General features: G+C 46.7%; 1 protein-coding gene across 1 annotated transcript; it reads left to right on the plus strand.

The window, feature by feature from the left end:
• On the plus strand, positions 1-24108 carry prox1a (prospero homeobox 1a). Its single transcript, XM_076084526.1, has 5 exons — positions 1-715; positions 749-2025; positions 5904-6011; positions 11126-11320; positions 23923-24108. Exons 1-5 carry the CDS (start codon positions 1-3, stop codon positions 24106-24108), a joined length of 2481 nt encoding a protein of 826 aa, XP_075940641.1.
• Positions 24109-26681: the final 2573 nt, after the last annotated feature.

Here is a 26681-nt window from a genome sequence, read left to right on the forward strand (position 1 = left end):
ATGCCGGACCATGACAGCGACTCCCTCCTGAACAGACAGACCAAGCGAAGACGTGTGGACATTGGTGTTAAGAGGACCGTAGGCAGCACAGCTTCCTCCGCAGCAGCAGTCACAACAACAACCACTGATAGCATTGCCCGCGCCAAAGCAGCCATTTTCAGTGCCATGAACTCTCTGAGCTCCCACTCTCACCACGGATCAGACACCGACTCCATGGAGTGCTCTGTAGTGCAGCCACATGGTGGACCTGGCATTGTGTCAGCCAGCGACACTGAATCCAAGTCCAATGTACTCCGAAAGCTACTGAAGAGGGCCAACTCGTACGAGGACACCATGATGCCCTTCCCTGGCACCACCATTATCTCCCAGCTTCTCAAGAATAACATGGCTAAAAATGGAGGAGGACTTGAGAGGGGAGAAAGAGGGGACAGGGGTGATAGAGGGGATGTCGGCTTCCCCGGTTCAGGGCTCTCCAATGCAAGTTCAGATGCTCCCCAGGAGGATGCCTGCAGTAACTCCTCCCATGATAGCACCCCTCAAGAGTGCTTGTCCCCCTTCGGTCGTCCTGGCCTGGCCACCTTTGACATTGAACGTCTAAATGATGAACATCTGCGTGCCAAGCGAGCCCGTGTAGAGAACATTATACGTGGTATGAGCCACTCACCCAGTGTGGTGGTACCTGCTGCTTCCCGTCATGAGCGTGACCATGAGATGGATGGAGACCACGAGATCGATCTAGACTGCCCACCCCCTCAGTCTCAGCAGCAGGCCCCCAGCAGCCCACGGGGAGGCGAGGTTTGCAGCAGCAACAGCCGAGAGAACAAGCGTAAGCAGCGTCTGCCTCAGCAGCAACAGCAGAGCTTCACCCAGCTGGTGTGCCAGAGAAAGGAGCAGAAGCAGGAGGAGCGACGGCAACTGAAGCTGCAGCTGGAGGACATGCAGAAACAGCTACGTCAGCTGCAGGAGAAGTTCTTTCAGATCTATGACTCAACCGACGACTCGGAACACAACGACCTCCACAATGAGCTCAACAATGACATAGGAAACATGTCTGAAGACAGCCCAGCCAGGTCTGACACCGGCGGCGATGACCGGGGTGGAGATGACTTGCGCTCTGACAATGAGATGTCCGACCTGGACCCAGGCCATTTCCTGGACAGGGCGCGGGCCTTGCTTCAGCAGCAGGCCTTGCTCGCAGCCAGAGAGAAGCCAAGAAGAGAGGGGCTCAGCCGGAGCAAAGGACAGGGAGGTCCAGGCTCCTCCATGCACGCTGAAGGTAAACAGTTGGCAGAAACACTGAAGCAGGAACTCAATTCAGCCATGACCCAGGTAGTGGACACAGTGGTTAAGGTGTTTGCCAAGCCTCCACGCCCCACACCCCAGCAAGCCTTCCCCTCACTTTCCATTCCTCCTGAAAGATTTCCCACCACTGTCAATGGAGACAACCCCAACTTCCACACCGCCAACCAGAGGCTGCAGTGCTTCGGAGATGTCATCATTCCCAATCCACTAGACTCCTTCGCCAGCATGCCCGGGATGCCAGGTCCCACCAATGACCAAACTGAGGCAATACCCTTAGTCGTGAGGAAGACAGCCGGTGAGCACCACCACAATCACCACCACCACCACCAGTCCTCAGCTGTGGGTGCCCATGGCGGGCACCACCACCCCGTCCTTCACCCCTCCTCACTCTCTGCCTCCATGGGCTTCAGCCCCCCATCTTTTAGACACCCTTTTCCACTGCCTCTCATGGGCTACCCTTTCCAGAGTCCCCTTGGTGGGCCCACGGGTGGCTACCCAGGCAAGGACCGTTCCTCTCCAGACTCCATGGACCTGTCCCGGGAGACCAGCAGCCTGAGGACCAAGATGGCATCAGCTCACCATCTGGGCCACCACCACCACCACCATCGCTCTTGTTCACCAGTGCACCCTGGCAGCACAGCCGAGCTTTCCCTGTCCCTCATCAAGTCTGAGTGCAGTGACCTCCAGGACATGGCTGACATCTCCCCCTACTCAGGCAGCAATGTATCCTTTCAAAAAAAAGTGTGTGTTTTGAGAGGGTTGAAAGACAACAATAAGTGAATGTGTTTGACAGTGACCCTGATGTTTTAAAGACGTGGTCAAGTTCAGACCAGCTCATGTGTGTGTAAGCCAGATAAAAAGCTTTCAGGTGGTTATTCCCAGTAGAGACAGGTGTAAAACATTGCATCTGAACCACAAAGAGTTAAAAAATCTAATCTTTTTCAGCCTGTTTGATACTAGCCTAAGAAACTGTTGATGAATCACTTTTCCTCCCACTGCTGTTCTCCTCTCCATTGTACTGCATTGTTGTATTTATTTTTATACTCTTACCTCTTCCTTCTCACAGCACCGTTCAGCCTTTTCTTCCCTCGCCAATCCTAAGTGCTTAAAAGCTCTCTTGTCACATATCACTTACTCACGAAGATTAGGTCCCTGCGACATTTACTGCCCCAATTCCTTTTTATAAAAATGGCCTGAAAGAACAAGGAGGGAGATAGCGTCCTGAAACTTGGCACACAATGGTGTTATATAGCCTTCCTTATAGTTTAACCCCAGTGCGCCCCAATCATGCCCTACGGATAAAGAAGCTATCCCCTATGGGAGGCTCATATTGAATCCCCCAGGGACTCAGGACTAATAGCTTAAACAGATACATTCAGTACCTTCTCTGTTTCCCTTATACCTCCTTAGTTCCTAAGTATTCAACACCTCTTAACCCTTATGAAAGTTTGATTCATGTCACACTGGTTGTCCGTAGACAGCTTTGTCTTCAAGTCCTTAACATTCATTATATGCTTAAGAAATTAATCCATCAGTCTTTACCTGTTGGGGCATTATTAGTTAAGTGAATATGCATAATTAACACTTTTAAATGCCTTGTTTTTGCTATTGTGAGTACCTGAGTGCCTAGCCTTTCTCCGAGTGTTTGTGTGTGTGTGTCCTTTTGTGTGTGTGTGCATGTCACAAAAGGTTTGCCTGAGGACTCAGTAAAGATGTATATTTATGATTGCTTGTGTTTTCTCTTGTGTTCCTCTTATCATCCATCGCTGTTGTAAAAAGCCCACAATCATTGTCGTTTCTTTTCCCTTTTTTTCATTTCATAAAGATCTGTCAACAGCCCGGGGGGCCCTTCGGCTGTTGCTTGGCAGCCAAATACTTCTTTTTTTGTTTTCCCTCCCTGCAAACCCCCCCCTCCTCCCTGTCTTTTCTTTGAAGCAGACGTTAACAGGTGTTTGCAGCGAGCTGTTTATCTTTCATTACCTCGCCTTGTCTTGTCTTCTGACCCAAGGGTGAACGCTTTCCAGAGATCCATAATCCTTTGCTTCTACGGGCTCCCGATGGAGGGATGAAAAGAGAAAAGGGAGAGAGAGACATACAGAGACTGAGAGAAAGTAAAAAACAATCAAACAATAACCACACATGCCAGATGCTGTGGCTTTCATTGTAGCATTTATGAATTCAGGGTTTTAACAGATGTACTCCCGTAAATGGAAAGAATAGGCAGAACAACATGTCCACTTTTTTTATCTTTCATTTTTGATTTATCACAGGTTTAGGAACAAAGTTTGGCGCTTACTCTAGAGAGCTTTGTACATTTTTTAATTATAATTAGTATGACATTAATGACTCAGTTTATTTGCATTTCCACTCTCGGTTTATAGCATGTGCCATTGATGTAGAATTGTTTTATAATTCTGTAGCTTTTTTTTTCTTTTTCGGAGCCTCAGGAGCCAGAGACAGCTTGTCAGACATTTTGCGAGGTGTGTTCAAGTTCACCAGCTCTCTGCAGCGCTGTGGAGCAGATGGCTGCTATCAATTTCCTCATTTGTTCTCAGTCCGACTCCAAATATTCTTGTCCTTACACCTGGAATTAGGAAGTGGAGCAGCTATTTTCCTCTCATGACTTTGGGTTTTGGGGATGTGTTTTGAGAATGATGATGTCTTGTCAGATGTGGCAAGCGAACAGTGGGCCACCTGGTATGAGTGCACCATCATGACAAAATAATAGCCTCGCACGCCACCCCTAAGTCCAATCACAATTACATTTGCAAGCTGTGAGTGAATTAGAGATGAAAATGCCTCATCAGGAGATATGAAGCTTCTTAATTGTCATCTGAAGGGAGGTGATATTGTGTTCATGGCTGGAGAGGTAAAACCTCGACGTCTTTGTTTTAAAATCATTTCTAATTTCAGCGATAAGGGGAAAGCGATGCTATTCCTAATTGAAAAAGCAAAAACAAATGCATCTAAGTGTAAGTGCACAGCTTTCACAGCAAACAAATCCCACCTTGCCTTACTGAGAAAGAGCTCTCTTTTTCTGTCCCTCCCTCTGCCTCTCTCTCTGTCTGAGGATCCATTGTATCCCCTCCACTTGGAGCAGATGGTGTGGTGTGGAGAGTGAAGTGCTGCTCTTTTGGCCAGGCCTGACAGAGTAACACCAGTCTGCCAGGGTTTCCCCCACAAGACCCTCGCTGCGTATACAACTAAGTCTCTCTCTCTTCCTCTCTCTCGCTGAATCAGACAAAGTAGACAGGGTTTTTAAGGAGCCAACCCCAATGTGGTTCAGTATTTGCTGGCTTTGCTGTGTAACCCTGAGGCCAAGGGCAATCCAATCTAGCAGCTGATGCCTTCTTCCCACTCTATAGTTACAGCTACATCTGGACACTTGACTGATTTTAACGATCACAGCCACCCCTGTAGATCATAAATAATGTCAAGCGATGTATTTCGTCCAGTGGAGTGTAAACAGTCTTCATCAAAACTTGGGGCTGTATCTTCTGTGTAATTTAAAGGCCTGTCTTGCTTCTGCTTGATGAAAACCCTTGTTGAAACAGCCTGAGGTTTTAACATGCAGCCCGCCCCCCAACCCCGTTCCCTTTTCAATGTCTTATCCTCCAGATTGATATTATCAGATGCATTATACGGCCGTTAATTCACCATGGAAATGGCTTGGGCCATTCGGTGGCGCAGATGTGTTTCAACCCCCCCCCATCATTGGCTGAGTCCAAAGCCTCAGAGCCCCTCTTCTCCTTCTCCTCCTCCTTCTTTTGCTCCTCCAAGGCTTTGGCAGCGGCAGCGAGGCTGGGGGGCAGGGGTGGAGCAGAGGGAGGAGGAGGGGGATGTAATTGAAGGTTGGAACTATACTATCCCTCAAGGTGCCCCCACCAGCCCATCTCCATCCACTCTGCTGTTCAATCCAGGCGATCCATTAGGAAGACGAGGCCTCTGACATGTATTTGAATATGGCCTATGCGACTGTGAGAGGGTTTTTCACGTTGCTTGCGCCGGTGTTTGGGACTATCTCCTGGACCTTGTTTTGTCACTGATATGAAGCCAATATCAAACAGTCATATTCAGGCTTGGCATGAGTTGTCGCCAAGCCATTAGGCCTTCTTGCCCGTCACTGGCGTTAACTGCTGTCTTTGTCTGTGATATGCAAATGTCTCCTTTTTTCTTCCTCCTTTTTCTCGGGTGGAGGTTAGCGCGGGGTGTAGGCAAAGGCGTTTGCTTGCTTTGACTGTGAAATGAGCCTCCTTATGTAAAAGCATCGGCTGTAGTGCTGGCCAGCGTTTTATTTACCGTGACGCTCTCACACCTGATACGGACGATGCTAATTGCAAGCAAATGGTTTTGCTTTGGTGCACTGTCTTCAGCCCCCCCCCCCCCCCCCCCCCCCCCCCCCCATCCCCCCTCCAGCAGCCCTGCATTCATGCCTGAAAGGAAATTTGGTTACCCATCATCCAAATGATGATGTCTTGCCGATCTTACAGCCGATTATTAGTACGTACATATTGTATTTGGGCTAACATCATTTGCTTGATCTGCCATTTGTTGTTTTCCTCCAAACAATTGTTATTGTCCTTAATGGGAGCAATTTTCAGATTCAAGAGGGCCTCTCCCCCAATCATCTGAAGAAGGCCAAGCTCATGTTTTTCTACAGCCGCTACCCAAGCTCTAATATGCTCAAGATGTTCTTCTCTGATGTCAAGGTATGTCAAAACATGTTCTTCCTCTGTAGACCTTTGCCATTATCTTCCTTTTTAATTTTGGTACATATTACTGTCTCTTTTCAGCTATTCTAAACTAATTTGTACCTTCATCTTGTTGAGATGGTGACTTCTTTTGCTGCGGGTAACAAGTGTAAAGATGGATGTACATTTGTCAATGCACCTGCTTCAAAGGGGGACGTTTGATTGATTTATTGGGATGTGCCAGCTTCAGTTGCCCTGAACAGCGTTTGCTCCTCTGAAACGAGGCCCTTTCCCTCACTAAGTTACGGTTTTATGCAAAAGATGAAGGAAGAGGAAGTTGAATGGGTTTACATGAGGGAGCTGGAGAGACTATGAGTATTAGCGGGATGAGTAATAGAGGGATAGAGAGGGCAGAGAGGAGGATGGAGCCTAGAGACGGAGGAGTGGTTATCTGAGCAGGTGTGGGGAGGATGGTTTGATAGAGGGAGGGTTGAAAGAGTCCGTTTAGGAAACATAGCAAGGATGAGCGTTAGCTCTACTGGGATTTTAATGAAGGAAATTTTGAAAACAAAGCACAATATGTAAGCTGCACAAAAAAAAACAAGAACAACAGCACAATGGCCGTTGTGGTGTGGGCGACCGAGTTTGTTCTTGTTGTTGTTGTTTTGTGTGTGTGCGCCCCTCTCGGACCATACGGAGGGCTAAACACTGTGACATATCCAGGCCATCTTATTCAAATCAAAAGATAAAAGTTCCCCCTTTTTCCCAGCTGCCCCCTCTTCGATGCTGTCGCCACCAATCATAACTCGGGGGTCACATGATTTTTCTCCCAGCACATTATTGGTTCGGGTTGAAAAGGAGGGTTACACATGCAAATGTTCATTTGTTACAAAAGTCCTCAATAATAAAGCATCCCACTGATTTAACATTTATGTTATTTGCCTTTTGAACCATTCAGCAACAACTGCTATTTCAGATTTAAACACTTTTAGTTTCATCAGTTTCACTGACTAATCACTACCAGGGAGGTGGCCTCTTCTTGGTGGCCTCATCGGATACTTAAACAAGGTCAAGATAGTTAAGGGGATTATGGGGCACATTAGTTTGTTTTTGTTTTCAGTAGAGGACAATAGACTCAAGCTGTAAATTAACAGACATGTATGGGAATGAGACTGACTATCTAATTAGATGCAGCCAGGGCGGCCTCTTAGCGAGTCCTCAGACAAAAGTCTTAAAGGCTAATCAGACTGTCAAGAATCTAATGAACGTGAGAAGTGGGTTGCCCTAATAACTGAGGGACGCTGTAGCTGCTGGTCCCCTTGATTAGGCTCCTTTTAAGACTATTGTGACTTTTTTTGACTTTTGATGTTTATGACATGTTTTGACAGGTTTGTCAAAATACCATTGTTAGTACTGCTAATGCCAGCCTATATTATCCCTCTAGCTTTAAGACGTCTCATTATCATTTCAGATATTGTTTTGAGAAAGGATGATTCATTATAACAGATTAATGCACATATTGAATGACGATACTCAGTCAATTAATAAAGTTAGCAAAAGTTATTGGCTTTGTAAAGAGATAGAGTGTGTGTACTGTACATTCATTATAGGCTGTTTGTACCTTCATGTATTGTAGATATACATTTCTCATTCTTAAGCAAACACAAGCTGACGCACACACATCTTGCCTTCTATCTCTCTATTGCTCTTTTAGGGACAAGCTTCAGTATTTGGGCCAGTCATGTGCTGTGGAGTAGCGGAGGTCAGGAGGGTTTTCCCTTTTCTATATGTCATTCCTTCTCTTTTCTTTTTTTTCGCTGATGGTGTGGCATGGTATGTGTGCCTCGGCGGGGCCGGGGAGAAAGAAAAGCCAGCCGCTGGATTTGAGTCGCAGCAGTAACAAAAGCCCGCTTTCCAGGGCCGCTTTTTGTGTGCAGTCAGCCAATAGGCAGCCGGAGATTATCTCCCACAATTCACCCCTGCGAAAACAGGAAACGTTGGAAAGCCCTCATGACTGTGAAGGGGCTTACGAGAGAGAGAGAGAGAGAGAGAGAGAGAGAGAGAGAGAGAGAGAGAGAGAGAGAGAGAGCGAGAGGGAGAAAGAGGGAAAGAGGGAGAAAGAGGGAGAGAGGGAGGCCCGTACAGGCTTCTCTGTCTTTCTGCTCTCCTCTCCGGTTGTTCTGGATGTAGCTTTGCACTCTGAGGTCATCTGTGTGCTTTCTGCTCCGTTGCTGACCACTATGTGAGAGAAAGTGTTAGATAGAGACACACTTTATCTGAATAACAATTGGATAAAAAGTCAAACATTTTCGTCCCAAACCAAAAAACAAACATTGATAAATTAATCTTTATTAATGTTTATACACACAATTAGCTGATGTGTGTTTGCAGAAGTTTAATGCTGACGGTTAAAGCGCCTGAATACTTTTGGCAGGCGACTAATATAGTTTAACCAAGGATACTTGAGTGTTTTCCTATTCTGGACTTAAGTATGCGCCTTTGCATGAGCAGAGCGCGTCTGTGTGTGTGTGTGTGTGTGTGCGCACCCCTTTCTATCTTGTGCTGTTAGCACTAAGCGCTGACCTTTCACAGGCTCTTGAGTGTGAGTGTGAGAAACACGCTCTCGCTGTCTCTCTCTCATCTGCCTCTCAGCCAGGCGCTCACACACACACACACACACACACACACACACACCCTTATACACACGTATATGCTCAAACACACATTTTTCTCGTTGCATCTCATGTCTGTGCGGGCTGACCCCTGCCAGCTCTGATTAAGGAGCTGCAGTGATGTGCTCCTTTGAACCAATTCCCTCCTTATACACTGAACACACTCGTGTTTAGCCGCTATCAGGGGGCCTCTGTCCCCCGCCAGCAACTTAATGAACCAAGACTGCTGGAAGCTGCAGGGGGACTTGCTAAAATTGAGTCCCTGAGTGTGTTGGTTGCAGCTGATGCAGATATAATGTAATTTAGTGTATTTACCTGCATGCACAGTAAATAATGTATCTTTTGTGTGCTCTGTGCTGTGATCGAGCTACAGTTCATATTCAGTTGCACAGGCCCTAATACATCTTCTCCTGAGCTGTCCGTATAATAAAGTAATCCTTGTCCAAATGACAAATCTATCCGTCACTCTGCTGCAGTGACACCAAAGGTCTCCCGCATGAGCGATGGCAACTCTTTCACTGACTTTAATCTCAGTATGTAGCGCTCAATCTCGCACGCGCTCGGATGCACGTATGCACACATGCTTGCGTAGATCGACGCCAATTCACTAAACGTCTCAGACTCACACCCAACATTACATTGTTCCGATCCTACACACAAGGAAAGGTTTATACCACACTGACAACTAAAATGAAATAGTGTGTTTGTGCTTTGTCACACTCCGACCGTCTGCTACAGTGTGTGTGCGTGTGTTTAAGAATAGCCCCGTGCAGCCGATGTATTTGTAAGTGTCAGTAGTTTGTTTGTTTGACACTGCGATGTCACGACCCCAGCTTGCTGACTGCTCACGTTCCGACCTTCTGCCCCCCCCACCCCCCCACCAGCGAAACCCCATTGTCCAACGGCGCTGACCTGCACCCGTCCTCCTATCCTCCCTCCCTCATTTTCCCATTTATGCTTACCCTGCACTTTAGGACAGCCACCATGCTAACCCCCCCCCTCCCCACACACACACACACATACACCCTCCCAGACCACAGCCAAACAAAGTCAGCGGACTTATTCTTTTCCACTCCACCATTATGTCATCTGCTGATCATTCCAGAAAGGCTCAGCCCCTCTCCTTTAGCCCCGTCCCACCTTGGTCCAACACTATCGCTGCTCATGATTGGCCAACTTTCCTATCAGTCTGTGGCCTCGCCCGCCCATCTTTGCGTGCTTGCGTGTGTTTGACTTCCATCCCAGATCGCGAAGAGTGTGCGTGCATGTTTGTGTGTGTCCGTGTTGTCGAACAATAGCCAGAGCCTAATCTCCATGTCAAAACCGCTCTGCCTCCCCAGCGAGCAGTCCGCTCAGCGTTTAGTAGCGTTTTGTCCCCCCATTCTTCCAGCGCCACAAAAAGAGCAGAGGGGAGGGAGGAGTGAAGGCCTGTGTGTGCCTGTGTGTGTGTGTGTGCGTGCGTGCGTGTGTGTGTGTGTGTGGATGAAGTGTGTGGGGGTGATGGTTAGGGGTATCAAGGTTTCACAGGCTAGATTTGGGAATTGATGAGATGTCATTTCTGGGAATCACTGAGGAAAGACGTAAAGGTTTTATTTGTATGTTTTCAGGGGATTGATCAGAGGTTGTAGTGGGGCATTTTAGGGTGAATGAGCTAGGCAGCTATCCTGAGCCCCCGAGGTCCTTATCTAGTGGTTTGGATGTTTAGACAGTGTGTTTTCACTGCTGAGACCAGGCGGAAAAAGAGCTGGGACCAGCCGAGGCTCTTAATAGGTTTACCTCACCCTATTGAATCCAGCCGAGCGGCACAGATCAGATAGCCACAGCCTTCTTCGCAGCGCTTATCGTCTTTCCCTCTCTTTCTTTTTTTTGTGCTCTTTTGCTTCCCCTTTCTTTCTGCCCGAGAGGTGCGTAGAGGGGAGGAGAATCAGGGTGTAATTGGTGAACGGGGTTAAGTACATGTTTGAGCCCCCAGGGCGCTTCAGATGATGACTTAATCGTTTTTCTGGTCAATTATGTGTTTGCGGTCTCGCCCCCCCCACCCCCCCCTTCTTCCACCTCTCTCCACTCTCAGGGTTATGATAGGGGGAGGTCTGCTCCCAGTGGGGAGGATGAACCACACACACTCTCACCCCCCCACCCCCTCTTGTTCGCTGTCTTACTTAATGTCTCTATTATCTCCCCTCTCTCCACGACCTGTTTCTTGCTCGTCTTTTATCTTTCTCTCGGTTTCTTCACGGCCTTTTACGTTATCACCTCACGTCGCAACTCCCTGATGTGAAATGACATGCTGTGATCCTCACACTCCTTCTCAAATCCAATGGCTTAATAAGGTTTAGACGTGACAGTCTTTACTCGACACTGCTTGCATGAAGACTATTTTCAGACCCCATTTATATTTCTGTTTTTCAACAAATACTGACACCCTAAGCAATGCCAACTCCTCCTCGTCTCTCGTTCCAGTTTAATCGCTGCATCACCTCCCAGCTGATCAAGTGGTTCAGCAACTTCAGGGAGTTCTACTACATCCAGATGGAGAAGTTCGCCCGCCAGTCCATCAACGACGGAGTCACTGGAGTCGAGGATCTGGGCGTCGCCCGCGACAGCGAGCTCTTCCGAGCCCTCAACATGCACTACAACAAGGCCAATGACTTTGAGGTAAACACCAACACTTTCATCAGTTTCATGCAGGAAAAGAATCGTTGTATGTGAGAGGAGGAGCTGAGAGCAAATGCGGTCCATATCGGAAAAAAAACCTTACACCCGATACCTTGTGCTGCAGACGGGTAGTGTGACACCGTCTCACTGTGTCCTCTCTGACACCGCCTCGCTGTGACTGTTCTCAATGCTGAGTTCAAGTCTCTTGTACATCCTGCCGCCCTGGGCACACTGTACTCTAATGTATATCGTCGCTGTCCTGTGAAAGCCTCTCTAGAAACGCCTCATTTCCAGCTGTCAACTAAATGCTTCAATTTACCTGAAGTTTTGGAGCCACATGGTTTTCGCTGGACAGCAATAATATTAAGAAAATATTTTTTTATAAAGGTTTCCGCCAAGAGATTCGAGGAACTCTCATCCAATGAGGAAGAAACCTTACTGACACCTCGCTCGTATGCCTCTTCCTCACTGTTCATTTCCCCTCAGTGGTTCTTAACAGTGTGTGTGTGTGTGTGTGTGTGTGTGTGCGTGTGTGTTTTTGAGAAACTGCATTTCACTTCCCTGTCCTAATTTACCTATCTGTGGTGAGATGTTTATGTGTTTGTCTTCCAGCGTACTGTAATCATAAATTCTCGGCAGGCAACTTCACCTTTAATATGTTTCATTTTTCACACTTCTCCTTTTGCCACTGTGTACGCGCGTGCGTGTAAAAATGTGTGTGTGTGTGTGTGTGTGTGTATGTGTGTGTGTTTCAGGATTGCCAGTGCTCTCTCAATGTCAGCTGACAATAGACCTTTAAAAGGCTTGTGTTAAGAAGGTCCTGGAGTGATCTGGGTTTGTGTGTGTCTCTGTGTGTGTGTGCATTTGTTAGAGAGATCTATGTGTGTGAGTGTTTTGTTGCTGCTGCATTTCCAAGTGTCCTGTTCACCTCGAAGGGTACAGCCGTCCCTTGGACCGGCCTGGCATGCTGGCAAAGCACTTCTCCAGTGTGTATGTGTGTGTGTGTGTGTGTGTGTGTGTGTGTGTGTGTGTGTGTGTGTGTGTGTGTGTGTGTCACTTTGAGGGGGGAAAATCTCACTGTTATCAAGGTTAAGCGTCCGACTGTTTTAGTGAGAGGAAGGGGAGAGAAAGAGGGGGAGAGGGGGAAGAGGGAGATGGATAGATAGGGGATAGAGGGTGAGAGCTCGGAGACAAAGGAGAAAGCGATGAAGGGAGGGAGGGAGAAAGGGAATCGAGGGGAATGGGAAGGGGAGAAAGAAGGGTAGAAGGAGAGAAGGGGGGGAAAGAGAGATGACGTGCAGGAGAGAAGTGCCCTTGCGAGCAGTGGGAGTTTTGCAGCGCTCACATTTAAAGTGCTTCACTCTCTTTCTCTCTGTTTACGTCTATCTCTCTCTGTCCGTTATTTGTCCACTGGGGCTCCTCTCTGTGCACCCAAACACACACACACACACACACACGCACTCACTCACACACACACACACACACACTTCCCCACATCCATCTTCAGCTCTCTTAAGGGAGGCTTTGAAAGGCTCTGGCAGGCAGAGGCACTTGTATATATGAGGTCTCAATAAGCCCAAAGTCCATCAGAGCATAGCACAAAGAAAAATGACACGATTCCTTCAGTTCAGCTGCTCATGATGAATCTTTAGTTTATTGAGAGGGGAAATCATTTTAAACCAAGAAGAGAGTGACAGTTCACCTACAACCCTTTGCAAAGTTGAGGTTTTTACACCACCAATTCATTTGAGTTTCATTTTTCCTGATCTTGGAATCAGGGCGTATTTTCCTTCAGATGTTTTTTTCTGTTTTCATAGCAAATCATGCTTTGCTTATGGTAAACAATCTGATACAGGAAATGAAAGTAAATAATATCCCAAAAACATACAGCTTCACAAACTTGATTCTTATAGATACGCGCTACATTTTGACCCTGTGAAGTTAAGAGATGTAGGCATATATAAATACTCAGCCTGTTTTTTTTTTTATTACATCTATTCTCTCTCCCTCATCAACAATCCAGAATCTATGAATATGCTAATATCTTTATTTGCTGGACGCAAGATATTTCCCACTTCACTGAAAAGTCCATCAGTGTATGTGCACTGTAGACTTGGAAGTTTCCACATCACACAAGTTTCATTTTGGACCACATGGCTTCCAGTTTAGTTGTGATGTCACAATATCGAGCTTGTACGCACACGTTAAACTCAGATTTACAGTGAGCACAGAGAAACTTTCCCCCTTCAGCAGAGGTCGTCAAACATGCACATACATCATACTGCACAGTCAAACGTTAAAAAGAAGAAACAATGAGCAAAACACATTTTTGGACTTTCATTCAGCGTTGGTTTTACTTAGTTTGGGCCCTAAAAATATCAATGTTAAAAATCTAACTTCATGAGGGTTGTATTGCGGAGCAGTCGGGACAAATGTAAACTGGGGGACACAATTATATAATTATATATCTTTGACTTGACACTGTATTTCACTTTAAAGAAATTAAATCAATCCAAAAGATTCTTAACGTTTGCGTGACTTACATAACCGGTTACAGAAAAAAACAAAAAACATTGACAAAACAACCTCTACGAAGACGCCCTACGGATTACGCCGTAGTTGCCCAAACACCGGTGACACGTCATCTTTTTCCGCTGACAAACTTATTCTTTCTGAAGCATAAATTCCCCGTCACATCTCAGACAAAACTATCATTCTTCTCCTGGCACCAGGAAGCTACTGTTCAAACAGGCTTAAGGGGAACAGCCTATTTGCCTACATAAATGTGAAAATTTGCAAGAAGACAGACAGAGATGACAAGAGTGAGAGAGGCAGGTGAATAAGTCTTCTGTTGGCCGAGGAGCTGCAGCAGTGGAGGAGGGAGGGAAGGTGTTTTGCATATTAAGGTTTTTTTTTTTGCTGGGCAGGTGTCTGAGAGATACAGGAGCTGATTAGAGTTTAGCACAAGGAAAATTTGCCCAGCCATGCAAATTCTAACCCCCCTGACAAACCAACCGCCTTGGTGAGCACGAAGACTCTGCGTGTTAAGTGTTTGTGTGTGGCTTTTTGGTGTGTGTGTGTGTGTGTGTGTGTGTGTGTGTGGGTGTTATATGTGTGTGTGAGAGTATGTGTTTGTGAGTGCCGGTGCGTGGGCTGTGTGTTGTTCTTGCTGTTTGATGTTGGTGTGGGAATGGTGTGTTTGTGTGTATTACGTATGTGCGCGGACACATTTGTTATGTTTTTCCGTCTCATATGTGTGTGAGTGTGTGCGTGAGTCATAGAGGTAATGTGGAGATGGAAATGTACTGGATGTGTATCAAGATGCCCCCAAGGCCCTTTTCTGTGGATCTCTCCCCTTGCTCCTCCACCTCCTCCTCGTCCTCCTCCTCCTCCTCTTCCTCCCCTACCTGCCTGCACCACCACTTGAAACAGGAGCCTACGCAGATTCAGCAAGCATACACTCTCTCTCACACACACACACACACACAGAGTTTTCCCTTTGCCAGATTCTGCATCATCAAAGTTCCATCCACCTTGGTGGCGTCTTTGGAATGAATATGTCCTCTGTTTCAGTGATCACACACACACACACACACACACACACACACGTCTGTGGCCTTTCTTGTTTGATGCTAATCTGCTCTGTCACTGTGCTGGCCTAATACGCTCCCCATCTCCCTCCCAGCTTCTCTTTTGTCGCGATTGTTTCCCCTTTTCCTTTCATATCCCTCCTCCCTCACTCCCTCTCGTCGTTCTCTCTTCCTTCTGTTGCCTCTCTCCTTTCATTCTTTCATCCTCTTTTGCATGTCTTCCGCTATCCCCCCTCCTCTCCCTCGCTTTTTCCCCCATTAGGAAGTTTTAATGGCATAATTGTCACATTCCTTCTGGCATAATGAACACCAGCAGTAATTAAAGAGCTTGCCGTTAATTACCTAGACCCCGGCTCTACTTTCCTCTTTTCTCAGCCCCCCTCCTGATCCCCTCTCTTCTTCTCTTCTTCTCTTTCTTCTCCACTTCTCATTCGCTCTGTCCATCGCATCAAAGTCTTCCGAAACAAACCCGCCCTCCCAAAGCCTTGACTTTGAGCGAGCAGCGCTTTCATGTGAGGACTCAAGTGAAAATTCTCGCTTAGTGTCCTTTTCTTTATACTCCGCAGCCCCCTCTTTCTGTCTTTGAACCCCCAATGACAACACACATCATCTTTCATAAGACAGGAATGTGTGTGACCTGGTAATGGGCTAGAGAGAGAGAGAGAGAGGTGGGGTCTGATAGAGAGGCAGTTTGATGATGGCTCTGGGAAACTCTCAGATTTCCATAAGACAGACTAGGCCAAGTTTCCTCTGTCAGTGACCACTCCTCCCACAGAGGACACACATACACTAATACATACACACACCTCGGCATTTAAAAGAGGAAGTCCCTATGATCTCTATGTGAGAGGGAGATACCAGCAAACATGGTGAGAAGCCTTCGTCCGCACTCACACACACACACACGCGGGTATCGTGTGTCCACCCTTATCAGCTGCTCTTTCTCCTATTGGAAAGATGTCTCACTCCTTTTGTCCCTCTTCCTCTTTTGTCTGTCCACCCGTCTGTCATCCCTCTATTTGAATTGATAACGCCCTCCCACAGACACACACTTTATCCACAGTGTTTTTTTTTGTTTTCATCCAAAATGACAAAATACAGAAAGAAAACTTTTTAAAGTTTTAACTCCCGTTCCGTCACCCAGCTTATATTCCAGCTTTTCCTCCCGCGGTCTCTTCGTCTCCCTCCGTCCCGCTCTCTCGTGTCTCTCCAACTCTCCATCCATTACCAGAGCCACAGAGAGATGGGAGCAGATGCTGTCTGTCCAACCGCCGTGCCCCATAGCATTGTGTGCTTCACCTCTCCTTCCCCCCTCACTCCCTCGTTCCTCCTCTTCACGTCCCTCTCGGGGCTCCATTTGTTCTCAACCCAGAGAGGCTAATGTCTATTTTCTCCTCCTCCTCCTGCTTTTCCCCTCCCTGTCTTGCACTCCTTCATTCCTGTTGTTTTGTTTTTGGGGTTTTCTCACTACGTAGGGCATGGTGTGTTTGTGTGCGTGGGGTGCGTCTTTGACCCGGGTTCGACCTCAGGGAATTTGAGGTGAAAAGGTCACGGCCGTTGCACTGGATGCACAGGCAAAGACACAGATACAAACATGTATAAACATACATACGTACCTAAGAACACACACTTGCTCACAGGTGTGGTGTTTTCAGTAAAAGGCTCTAGGGTTCTCTTTGAAGAGCGATTGAAGACAAAAAGTGGTAGAAGATAGAGGGAGAGAGATGAAAAGCTGGCAGTATAGATTTAAGTTCAGAGCTGCCAAAAATACAACCAATACAATTTGCCAGTGGGTTTGTGTCAACTACACACACACACACCTTCCCCAACCCGCTTTCTCCCCCTCGTATCTACAGTATCTACTGTCATTCCCCTAATCCCCATCGCTCTCATAGAGAAAAGGTTGAAGTACACCAAACTCCCCTACATGTGCATTTATCATGTGTGCACATTACAGCTGTTTGTCATATACAGCTGAAACATAATAAGTAGAGTACATGCCGTCCTTGTATTCCCACATGCAATCATGTGCGCGTATGTGCGTCTGCAACCTGCTTTTCCCACCAGAGCCAGTAAACACAATAGCTTTTGATTCCTTCTGATTCTGCAGAGATGGTTCAGTTAAGACAGTAATGATGACCCGAGGAGAGGCGCTGTCTTGTGTTCATATTTATCATTCATGTGAACCGAATCGCAGTTTCATTTACCCAGGTGTGGGGATATTCATCTCTGAGATTTTTTTATGCAGCTCCGATACAATTGAAGTATTCAATGTGTGGTGCTCACAGCATTAAAACAATTCAACCCTGATACTAGTAGAATAGAAATTAGTTGACAATGTTCAACAGTAAAAACAAGCGCAAATAAAACCAAAACGATCTGAAAGGCTAGATACCACAAGAACTTAGTGAGGAAGATTTTTTTTGGGTAAACCAACCGTTTAAAGAAAGACTGGTAACAAAACTAGTGAGGTCACGGTACCCCAGTTGCTCTTTTTCTTCAGATATTACTGCAAACCTTCGCTGTGCCATGAGCATAATTTGCGATTTATCTTGGCTTTTAAGTTCTCTTAGTGGGAAGAGTTAAGGAAATAAAAGAATAGAGAGCAGGATCATCTGCTTCTCAATGAATAGCCGGGGACTATTGGAGGGCCCCCGTTTGACGTAGCCTGACAGGTCTTTTCTTCCCGGAGTGGTGTGTGCGCACGCATACGTGTCGGTGTGTATGTGAGAATAAGCCACTTCATTCTGTGCACTGATTAAATGACCAGAGCTGCGTGTAGAGCCTGGGGCACCCGGGGTAGCAAGGAATCACTTAAAGAACTACATGATCCCCTCTCCGCCTTTCTCACCTGCTCACACAAACATATCCTCTCACTGCGCTCATCCAACGATTGATTCTCCTCCCTGTAACACCCCCCCCCCCCCCCCTCTCCTCCCCCTCCTCCTCCTCCTCCACTCTTCTCCACTCTCCTCCCTCCTTCTGTCCCTGGTCACCTTGTGAGGGGCAGCCTGCTCTGTGGCACAGCTGCTGATTATGTCATTATTTCTGGACCATTTTGGTCTTCCTCCGTGTGTGTGTGGGTGTGTGTGTGTGTGTGAGACTAATGAAGCGTGGCAAAGGGACTCATGCCAAAATGACCAGGGCGTGCATCAGAGCTGCAGATGTGTCAAAGCAACCCCCCATTCACACACACACACACACACACACACACACACACACACTTCCCATTTCCCCTGCTGATGCCAAACTCCCTCCTTCAATTCAATCTGCAGTTTATTATATTTCTTTCTTCTCCTGCCATCTTGTTCTCTCACTTGCCCTTCCTTCCTTTCCCCTTCTGTACATCCTCCCTCCTTCATGGCAGCTCCTTGCTCTCCATCCTTTATTGTTTGCCCACCCACCCACACCCTCCTTCCTCCTACCCTTCTATTCTTCCTCTCCCTCCCTCCCTCTGTTCTCTTCCTCTCCAGATGTCCTGTTCCTATCTTCCAGACTCCCTTGCTCTTTTCTTTCCCTTCTGCCTCCTGCTCTCTCTGTCTCTCTGTGCCGGGTTGACTTTCTGACCTCCAGGGGCCCCATTACAGCGCTCTGTGACCCCCCTTCATTTAGATCGCTTTCTCTCAGCCTGTGTCTACCACACAAGCTCAGACGATGAATTTTTAAGTCTCTAAACAAGGGCTTGAACTGTGATTTCTGGCTTCCCCTGCTGTGTGCAATTCTTCTGAGCACAGATTATTTGTCTGTTGACTGCGTCTGTTGCCTGGTTTGATATAAAGTTAGCCCCCTTGGCATAACCGCCAATTTCTATAAAATAAGACAAAGAGAAGATGTGGCAAGAGGGGAGGAAATACCTGTCAAGAGAGGCCACGACATGAGATGAATTTGCAGCCTGCGTGTGTGTAAGGGTGGGGGGTTGAGGTAAGTAAAGATGGCGGGAGGAGCGAGGAAGATGGGATAGGAGAGCGACTTCATCAGTGGCTTTGACCCTGTCCTGTCCTTGACTCCCTAGCGGAGGTGCACCTTGAGAAGAGCCCATGTGACGCTAGTGCTCATGCTCACATACGTACACACACACCAGAGAGTAAGACGCACGCACACACACACAAACATATATACACAACAACCCCTCAAGGCTCCCTGTTCACAAGGCTATCAGTGGAATGAGGGTGGCTGGTGTTTGCTCAGCTTTGAGGCCTGTTTCCCGTCCCAGTAGTCGCCTAAGCACAGAGAAAAACGCACACTTAACGGATGAGAGATTTGAGGATTTGAGACGAATTCAGGAAAATCTAAATTTTCAGAAATTGAAGGAAATTAAGTACTCGGAAAGGACGCGATCAAACGAGGGATCCACTGTGACTCTGCCAGTTCTCTGGACTCTTCAGCCATGGCACAGTCTTATCAGCGGGAGAGGGGGTTGGGGACAAGCAACGTGGGGAGTAGGAAGAAAGGGGACATGGGTTGTGTTTGCCTAAAGTGACAGTGTGGACCAAGGGCTTATCAAGGCCTTTGTAGATTATTGATCAGAGCAGATACGTGAGGCACAGGGGCCTATGTTGTGAGTGTGTGTTCGAGGTTCGGGAAGCTCTGGCTTGACTCACTGAAATGTCACCGGCCTGCTCAACTTCAATTTCAGCTCTTGTTTTGAAACATATGTTTCGCTGTCAGCAGAAGTGAGAATATTCTTAAGATACAGTCACTGCAAAGAAACGTAGTATACATCAATGCCAGATGACCCCATCAATGGCGTTCAGTGCAAAACTAAATCTATAAATTCCCTGTCTCACACACACATACACACACAGACAAATACAGTGACTGAAAAGCATGGGAAGTGTTGGTATTCCCAGGCTGAGTTGGGGTTAGGAATTAACCTGGCTGGCAGCGGGGGCTTATGTTGTGTCCCTGCATTTCATCCTTCAAGGCTACAGCTCACTAGCGCACACACTCACTTACACACACAGCCTTATCTTCCAGGGTCTCATCTTGTTTGGCCAACGCTGTGCAAATAGAAGGTGCAATACATCTCCTGACAGTTCCCAAAAGCAAAGGGGAGAAACACGTTGGCCAAACAAACAGCTCAACCCTGAGTCACCGAGAGAGAAGAGATTTCTCAGGCTTAACCGAAACACATGCAAAGACACACACACACACACACACACACGCATACACTTGCACACAGTGTGTGTAACAGCAGCCTTTATTCGAGGGCTTGGGCCTCTGGCTACCTTTTTAAACGTTTGTCTAAGCAGTCTTAAGACAGGGGCCGGAGTGAATAGGTCCCAGCAAGCCGTCCACAGGCTCCTATTGTCCTCCGTCATATTTTATTATCTCATCAAAAAGCAGGAAATCCGATTCCCTCTCTCTGAAAAAGAGCTTATCCTTCTGTCTCAAAGCAACCTGTCACAAGAGAGGGAGATGGAGAGAGGTGGAGAGAATGGGGGAGAGAGTTGTGAGGCAGAGCCGGGGAGTCGGTGAATGAGAGTGATTAACTGCCTCATCGCTGCCTCTTGTCAGAGAAGTCCCTCTTTCTTTCTCTCTGTTTCTTTCATCCTTTCTTCTTGATTGGTATTTACCCAACACACAGCATGATGCAAAGGTCAGGGAAACGTGTGTCGTATTGCTGATTCTTTTCTCCCTTTTTCCCCTCCACCTCTCTTCCTCCTTTCATATTGTGTTACACAGGGGTAGAGCCACAATAATATCCCTTTTCATGAATGCGTTTGTTTTTTTGGACCCGTCACCACACACACACACACACACACACACACACACACACACTTCCAACCTCTCTGTCTTCCTCGCACCTTTTCTCAGAACAAAACCACTTATTTTTCCAGCAGAAAGCGTGTGTGTGACACATGCAGAGGTCAACCTCAGTCAGGCTAGTCCTCTTTCATTCAGACTCTTCCACGTTAAGTCGGCTAAATTTGAAACTGCTGTGCAAAGACGACGTTTCCACACCGGTGTGGATTTCAGGTTGTTTTTCATTAAGATCTCAGACAACGCTGAAACAGCTGAAGAGTAGAAAATTGCTTAAATCGCTTCTGTCTCTCTTTTGTCAGTCAAACTATACAACTCTACAACACAACCAACAACTGCTAAAGCGCGGGACAGACAGCAGTCAGTCTCAGTGGTTTAAACCTCAGTTCTGTCCTTGTGCTTCCCATCACCTCTCACACGAATCTTAATTATGTGCGAACTCCTTTCTGTTACCTCAGAAACCATAAACTGGTGTTTTGATCACAGACTTTAAATGCACCCTGTTGACAAGGCAAACACTGATACTGATCAAATCGCATATCTTGATTGTGAAGAAGTCCGGCAGTTAAAAATAAATGAAGATTAATGACAACACCTGCACAGTGTGATCGTCTATATTTACATTTAAAGTGGGGATCACACACAAAGTTAGAGGTGACAGACAGTTTTCTGTCAGCTGCTGACTATGACTAAGCAGGCTTTCGTCATCATTTTACCAACAGCTTATTTTTCCACACAAAAGTGCAAAGATGGCATTTTCTGATTTATCCGCTCTGGAGACATTTTTTCAGGTGGAGAAATCACTGGATAGTGTGGACCGAAACCCGAAGAGAAAAAGGTTCAGCCGACATAGTGTAAATGAACTCTCAGTCACTTTGTTTGCCTTTTCCAGGAGTCATTCACACACACACTCAGCCCTCCATCTATACTTTTATTTCCCCCTCCCTCCTTCCCTCTCTCCTCCCCTCTTTGTACATCTGTCCTTTAATTTTGGGCTCCGCTGAGAAGTTGTTAAAAAGCCCTATGAAATATGTATGAAGGATTGTGAGCCACGCGATTGGCCCCATTTACCGGACAGCCGAGCGAATGAACGGCCACACTGGATAATCCCCCACAATGCCTCTGGAACAAAGGCCCAACAGCTGACCCTAGAGAGAAAGAGAGAGATGAAGAGGGGGGAGTGAGGGAGGGGATAGAGTGGGACAAGGGAGGGGTTGCAAACAGTTATGGCTCACTGCTGGTCAGGAGGCAGCTTGCTCACATACACAACTCACACATACTTACAAAACAAAGGCTTGTGGGACAGGAATAACTCCCTCTGTTCTGTCGCTCCGCTCCCTCTCCTTAGACTCTTCTCAGCCCCTCCTTCTCTTGCCATCGCTCTCTCCCTCCCTCCCATTCTCACTCTCTCAGTCAAGAGGATCTGAAATACCAATACCCTTTTCTCCTTGACATTGCTTTCTCCTTGCAGTCAGCGTTTTGCTGTCCTTTTATAGTCAAAACGTCAGGAGAAATTCCATGCAGAAATATTCTTAGTAATGCGGCACTCCCTGCGTCTAACGGCCAGGGCGCTAGCGCTGCACCGGCCCGTTAGCGAGGTCTTTTGGGAAAAGGTTGCGCATGCCGGCACAGGCATTTACAGCGCATACACACATAGTTGCCCTCGTACCGGGGGTCATTGTGCCAGTATTTCAGAGTCGACAGCAGCCCAAACAATGAATTATATGCGCTTCTGTCCCAGCAGAGGGGAATTCAATATTTGGGGAATTGGGTTAGCTTGTGTGTTTCCTCTCTCTATCAAACACACACACACACACACACACACACACAGAGCTTACAAGCTCCTTATTCACGACTCACCTTTTCACTCGAGCAGTGGACAGAGATATGCACACACACCAGACACACGGGCATCTTAACCTCCATTCATCACCCGGAGGGGGGCTGGGTGGCTGTCCCATGCGTGTATAAGTGTGTGTGTGTGTGTGTGTGAGAAGAGGCATGCCTGTGTGTACATGTCCGTTTTGTGTGTGTTCCAGTGGCCACTAACCTTGCTGTGTCCTGACACTCCTGATGAGTATCTGCAGGACACTGGAGGAGAGGAGTGGAGCGGAGTGCGCACTGTCAGGCGTTTGGGCAAGCTGCTGCTGCTGTATATGTGTGTGTGTGAGACAGTGTGTGTTTGTGTGTGTGCGAGCATCATGGGAGGCGGGCAGGGAGACAGTCAGCATTATCCAAGCAGGTGACCCCTGAAGGCTGCGTCGCCCCGGAGCTTTGAGACGAGGAAAGAGACTCAGCCAAATACACCAGGGTAGCTTGTGTGTGTGTGTGTGTGTGTGTGTGTGTGTTTAGCATTATGTGGAGCTCTGTAACCATACAGGATGTGTCATCTCCTTGGCACAAGGAGGTGTGTGCGCTGGTGTGTGTGCTCACGCTTGCATGACTGTGTGTGTGTGTGTGTGTGTGTGTGTGTGTGTGTGTGACAGAGTGTTGGCTTGGGGGAAGGTGTCACAGATCTTTGCCAGACTAATCATCTCCATGGTGTCGGTGAGCGCTGCTGTCAGGGACACTAAAGAGGCGGCGTGTCTCCCTGTTCCCAAAGCATTTAGTACTTCCTCTTTGGCCAGCACCTCTCCGCCGCTCTTCACTTCAGCTCCGTTTTCTTGTTTGATCACAGATTTACAGTGGGACTCATAAAGATGTCACGCTCACTGTGTTGCGGGCAGGGAAGTGGGAGGTGTGAGAAACCTGAGAATTCACAAGAAGTGACTTTTCTCAGGCTGACGCCTCAATTGGCTTTTAAGGAAGTAGGAACTCAAGAGACGGGACATTTATGGTTTTACATCCATTGTTAAAATATGAGCATATTCTACAGGGTGAGAGATAACAGCTGTGTTAAGCATAATGCAAGAACAAACTGCTGCAAAATTATAGAAATGTGAAGAGGAAGAAGTGATTTTGCGAAATCCTGTGTGTGCGTGTGTGTGTGTGTGTGTGTGTGTGTGTGTGAGTGTGTGTGTGTGGATGAAGCTGAGTGGAAGCAAAAGTCCCTCATAGAAACCAGATAAACCTTCCTGAAATTCAAAATAATTCACTTTTGAGCTTTGAGTCAATTCTAGATGATTTTGACGCCTTACAGGTTTTGTCTCGATAAAGAGAAGCAATGTATTCAAAAGCTTTTTTCTTCAGATGCACATAGAATATACTGCCGTAGATGAATAATCATTTCTTTCCTTCCTGTCTGTAAAGGTCCCTGAACGCTTCCTGGAGGTGGCAGAGATCACACTGAGGGAGTTCTTCAACGCCATCGTGGCCGGCAAAGACGTGGACCCGTCCTGGAAGAAGGCCATCTACAAGGTCATCTGCAAACTGGACAGCGAGGTCCCCGAGGTCTTCAAGTCCCCCAATTGTCTCCAAGAGCTTCTACATGAGTAAATTTCCCCTCCTCCTCCTCCTCCTACTCGCACGATGCTTTGGCTTCATTGCTCTCTGATTTCATAGATTTTCAAAATATTCTCTTTTGTTATTTTCCTTTTCCTCAACTTTTCCATTGATTTCCTGTTTTTAAAAAAATAAATAAATTATTTTTGAATGTATGAAAGTTATGAAGTAGCATTCCCAATCTGCAGCCTCCGTGGCAGTTCCTAAACGACCTAGCTATTGTCTTGTTGTTCTTATATGATAATTCTCATGATGGTTATTATTTGTTTTGTTTTGTATGATTCTGAACTGAAGAGACTCTGATCTTATTGGGTGCTTTTTTTGGCCGGTGTGAAATCATCCGTTTGGCTTGTTTTATGATCGACACTAACAAAGTCCTCAGTGTGTGGAAGGAGTTCCTAAGTTCCCATTTACACTACTAAGAACACTGCTGGGTTCCCTAAAGACTTTCGATTGGCACCCATGGGTGTCCCTCCAATCCAGTGGGTGTCCAAATGAACTGTCCTCGCAAAGCGGGTGCCCAATAGACTGTGCTACTGAAGATGTCCCCAACAGGACAGTCACACACACACACACACACATGCACACGAAAACAAGGCCTAGTGAGGTTATTGACTGGACTAAGACTGGACTCGGTCTGCACTAGTCTGTGGGACTTGGACTGGTTTCAAATAGCTACTGAGCTCTACCATGTTTTGAAGTGTGTTTTCCCTGCAGATAGGGCATTGTGTTTATTGGGTGTACATTATTATTTAGATTATTATTATTGTTGTTGTTTATGATTATTATTATTTGTCATCACTGCTTGCTGAAGATTGGCACTTCGAGATTTGTTTGTCCCTTGATGCTGTTGCAGAAAAAAATAAATTATTGCTATTAATATTATTACAAGAGTTTAGATTCTGAAATATTTTGCCCGCCCCCCCCCCCCCTTTCCCATCCCTCTCCTTACTTATGTTTTTGTTTGTCCAACTCTGAAGTGGACTTTGGTTTGTTTATTTTGTTTTTTTTTGGTGGTCTGGGGCAACTTGCCTGGAAAGTGTTTCTATTTGGGATTTTAATGGAGGGCCATCAGTGGGCTTCTCTATACGCCTGTAGTCACTAGCCTTTCCTGCACAGGACCAGTCTGGCAGCGGTGTTGGAAAAGAAGTAAGGCGGCAGACACCCATAATTAAACGTGCAGAAGTATAGAAATATGCATAAGATGTGAGGCCTTTTGGTGCGTGACCTGCTGTTTTTGTATGGCTAAATTTCCATAGCCACTCCCGCTTTGATAACTAAACTGCTCCCACTAAATGAGCCATTTGTCCAGCTATCAAATAAATCGTATTTGTCGAATCATCTGTTCCAGATTGCTGAACATACACAATATTAATAACTGCACAGTTTTTTTGTCTTTTTACAGCATTGTTCACTAAATAGCTCGTGTATGAAATGAAGTCAGCCTGTTTATATGGCAGGCCTTTATTGTGATTAGCCTTTACGAGGTGTAAATGGCATTATGAAGTTATTTCAATAGCAGTTGATACTTGAATATATCAGAATACTGTGGCAGTCTAAAGTGCAGTGCTGCTGAAACAGTAGATAATTGAAAACAAAACAAATAGAAGCATCACGGAGAGGAAGATTATTAAAGAAGGGCAGAGAGAGAGAGGTGAATATAAACTGAAACACAGTTCTTTAATTCGGCTTCAAGTGGAACTTCCCCCACAAACAACACACACACACACACACACACACACACACACTGCTGCTTCCCTCGATGTTCACCTGCCTTTGAGTGATCTAGCTCCTCTCTCAATGCAACAATACAAGGTCGGAGGTGAGCACTCACCCCAGGGGTAGATGGAGAAGCTCTCAGCACCACAAAGAGCGGGGACAAAGGCACAGAGTGAGGAGCAACACGCACCTGAGACCCTCTGCTCTGGCCCTCCGTCCCAAAACTGGCAGCTTTTTAAGACCCAACGTGTGATTCTGCTGAAGCCACTGTGCCCAGCTTGTTAAACATCATTCCTTTCACTTTTACCTGGGATTCTAATCCCAGATTTTCCACTTGCAGTTGCACATGACTTTCTAGGGCTGGCTTTTAAGAATTTTTAGAAGCAGTTAGTGTAAGCTGCCCTTTTGATGAGGTAAGTTTGAGGCAATGAGAGGACTTTTAATGCTTTCAAGAGTGCGTGCGAGCTAGCTGTTGATCTCACCTTGGCGACATTATCTTATGGTGTGTCTGTGTGTGTGTGTGTGTGTGTCACAAAAGATCAAAAGGGGCAGGTTGCTTAACCTGCTGACTTGTCTAAGCGAGACAAAGCGCCTGACAAAAGGAGGCAGAGAAAGACAGAGAGCTACTCCCTTCATTATGTCCCCCCTCTCCTCCTCCCCGAACAGTGTTCTTAAGATCCGGGAGCCCTGAGAGAGTGAGCCGGACACATTTCTCACTGAAGGATGGGCTAGGCCCTGTATGTCTCAGAGTCTCAAAGCACCAGCCAAGGGCTCTAAAGCACTACAAACAAAGGAGAAAGGAAAGGACACTTTTATCTGATGCACAGATTATTATCGCTCCCCATCCT

The sequence above is a fragment of the Anarhichas minor genome, unplaced genomic scaffold (genome assembly GCF_050575085.1).
Source record: "Anarhichas minor isolate MPS153535 unplaced genomic scaffold, ASM5057508v1 ptg000136l, whole genome shotgun sequence".
NCBI lineage: Eukaryota > Metazoa > Chordata > Actinopteri > Perciformes > Anarhichadidae > Anarhichas > Anarhichas minor.

What these genes read in the sequence shown, in the direction of transcription:
- prox1a (XM_076084526.1), top strand. Translation starts at nt 1, where the DNA reads ATGCCGGACCATGACAGCGACTCCCTCCTGAACAGACAGACCAAGCGA. An exon ending in TGAGCGTGACCATGAGATGG is followed by an intron (nt 716 to 748) that starts ATGGAGACCACG and finishes TAGACTGCCCAC; the next exon opens with CCCCTCAGTCTCAGCAGCAG. An exon ending in CCCCCTACTCAGGCAGCAAT is followed by an intron (nt 2,026 to 5,903) that starts GTATCCTTTCAA and finishes AGCAATTTTCAG; the next exon opens with ATTCAAGAGGGCCTCTCCCC.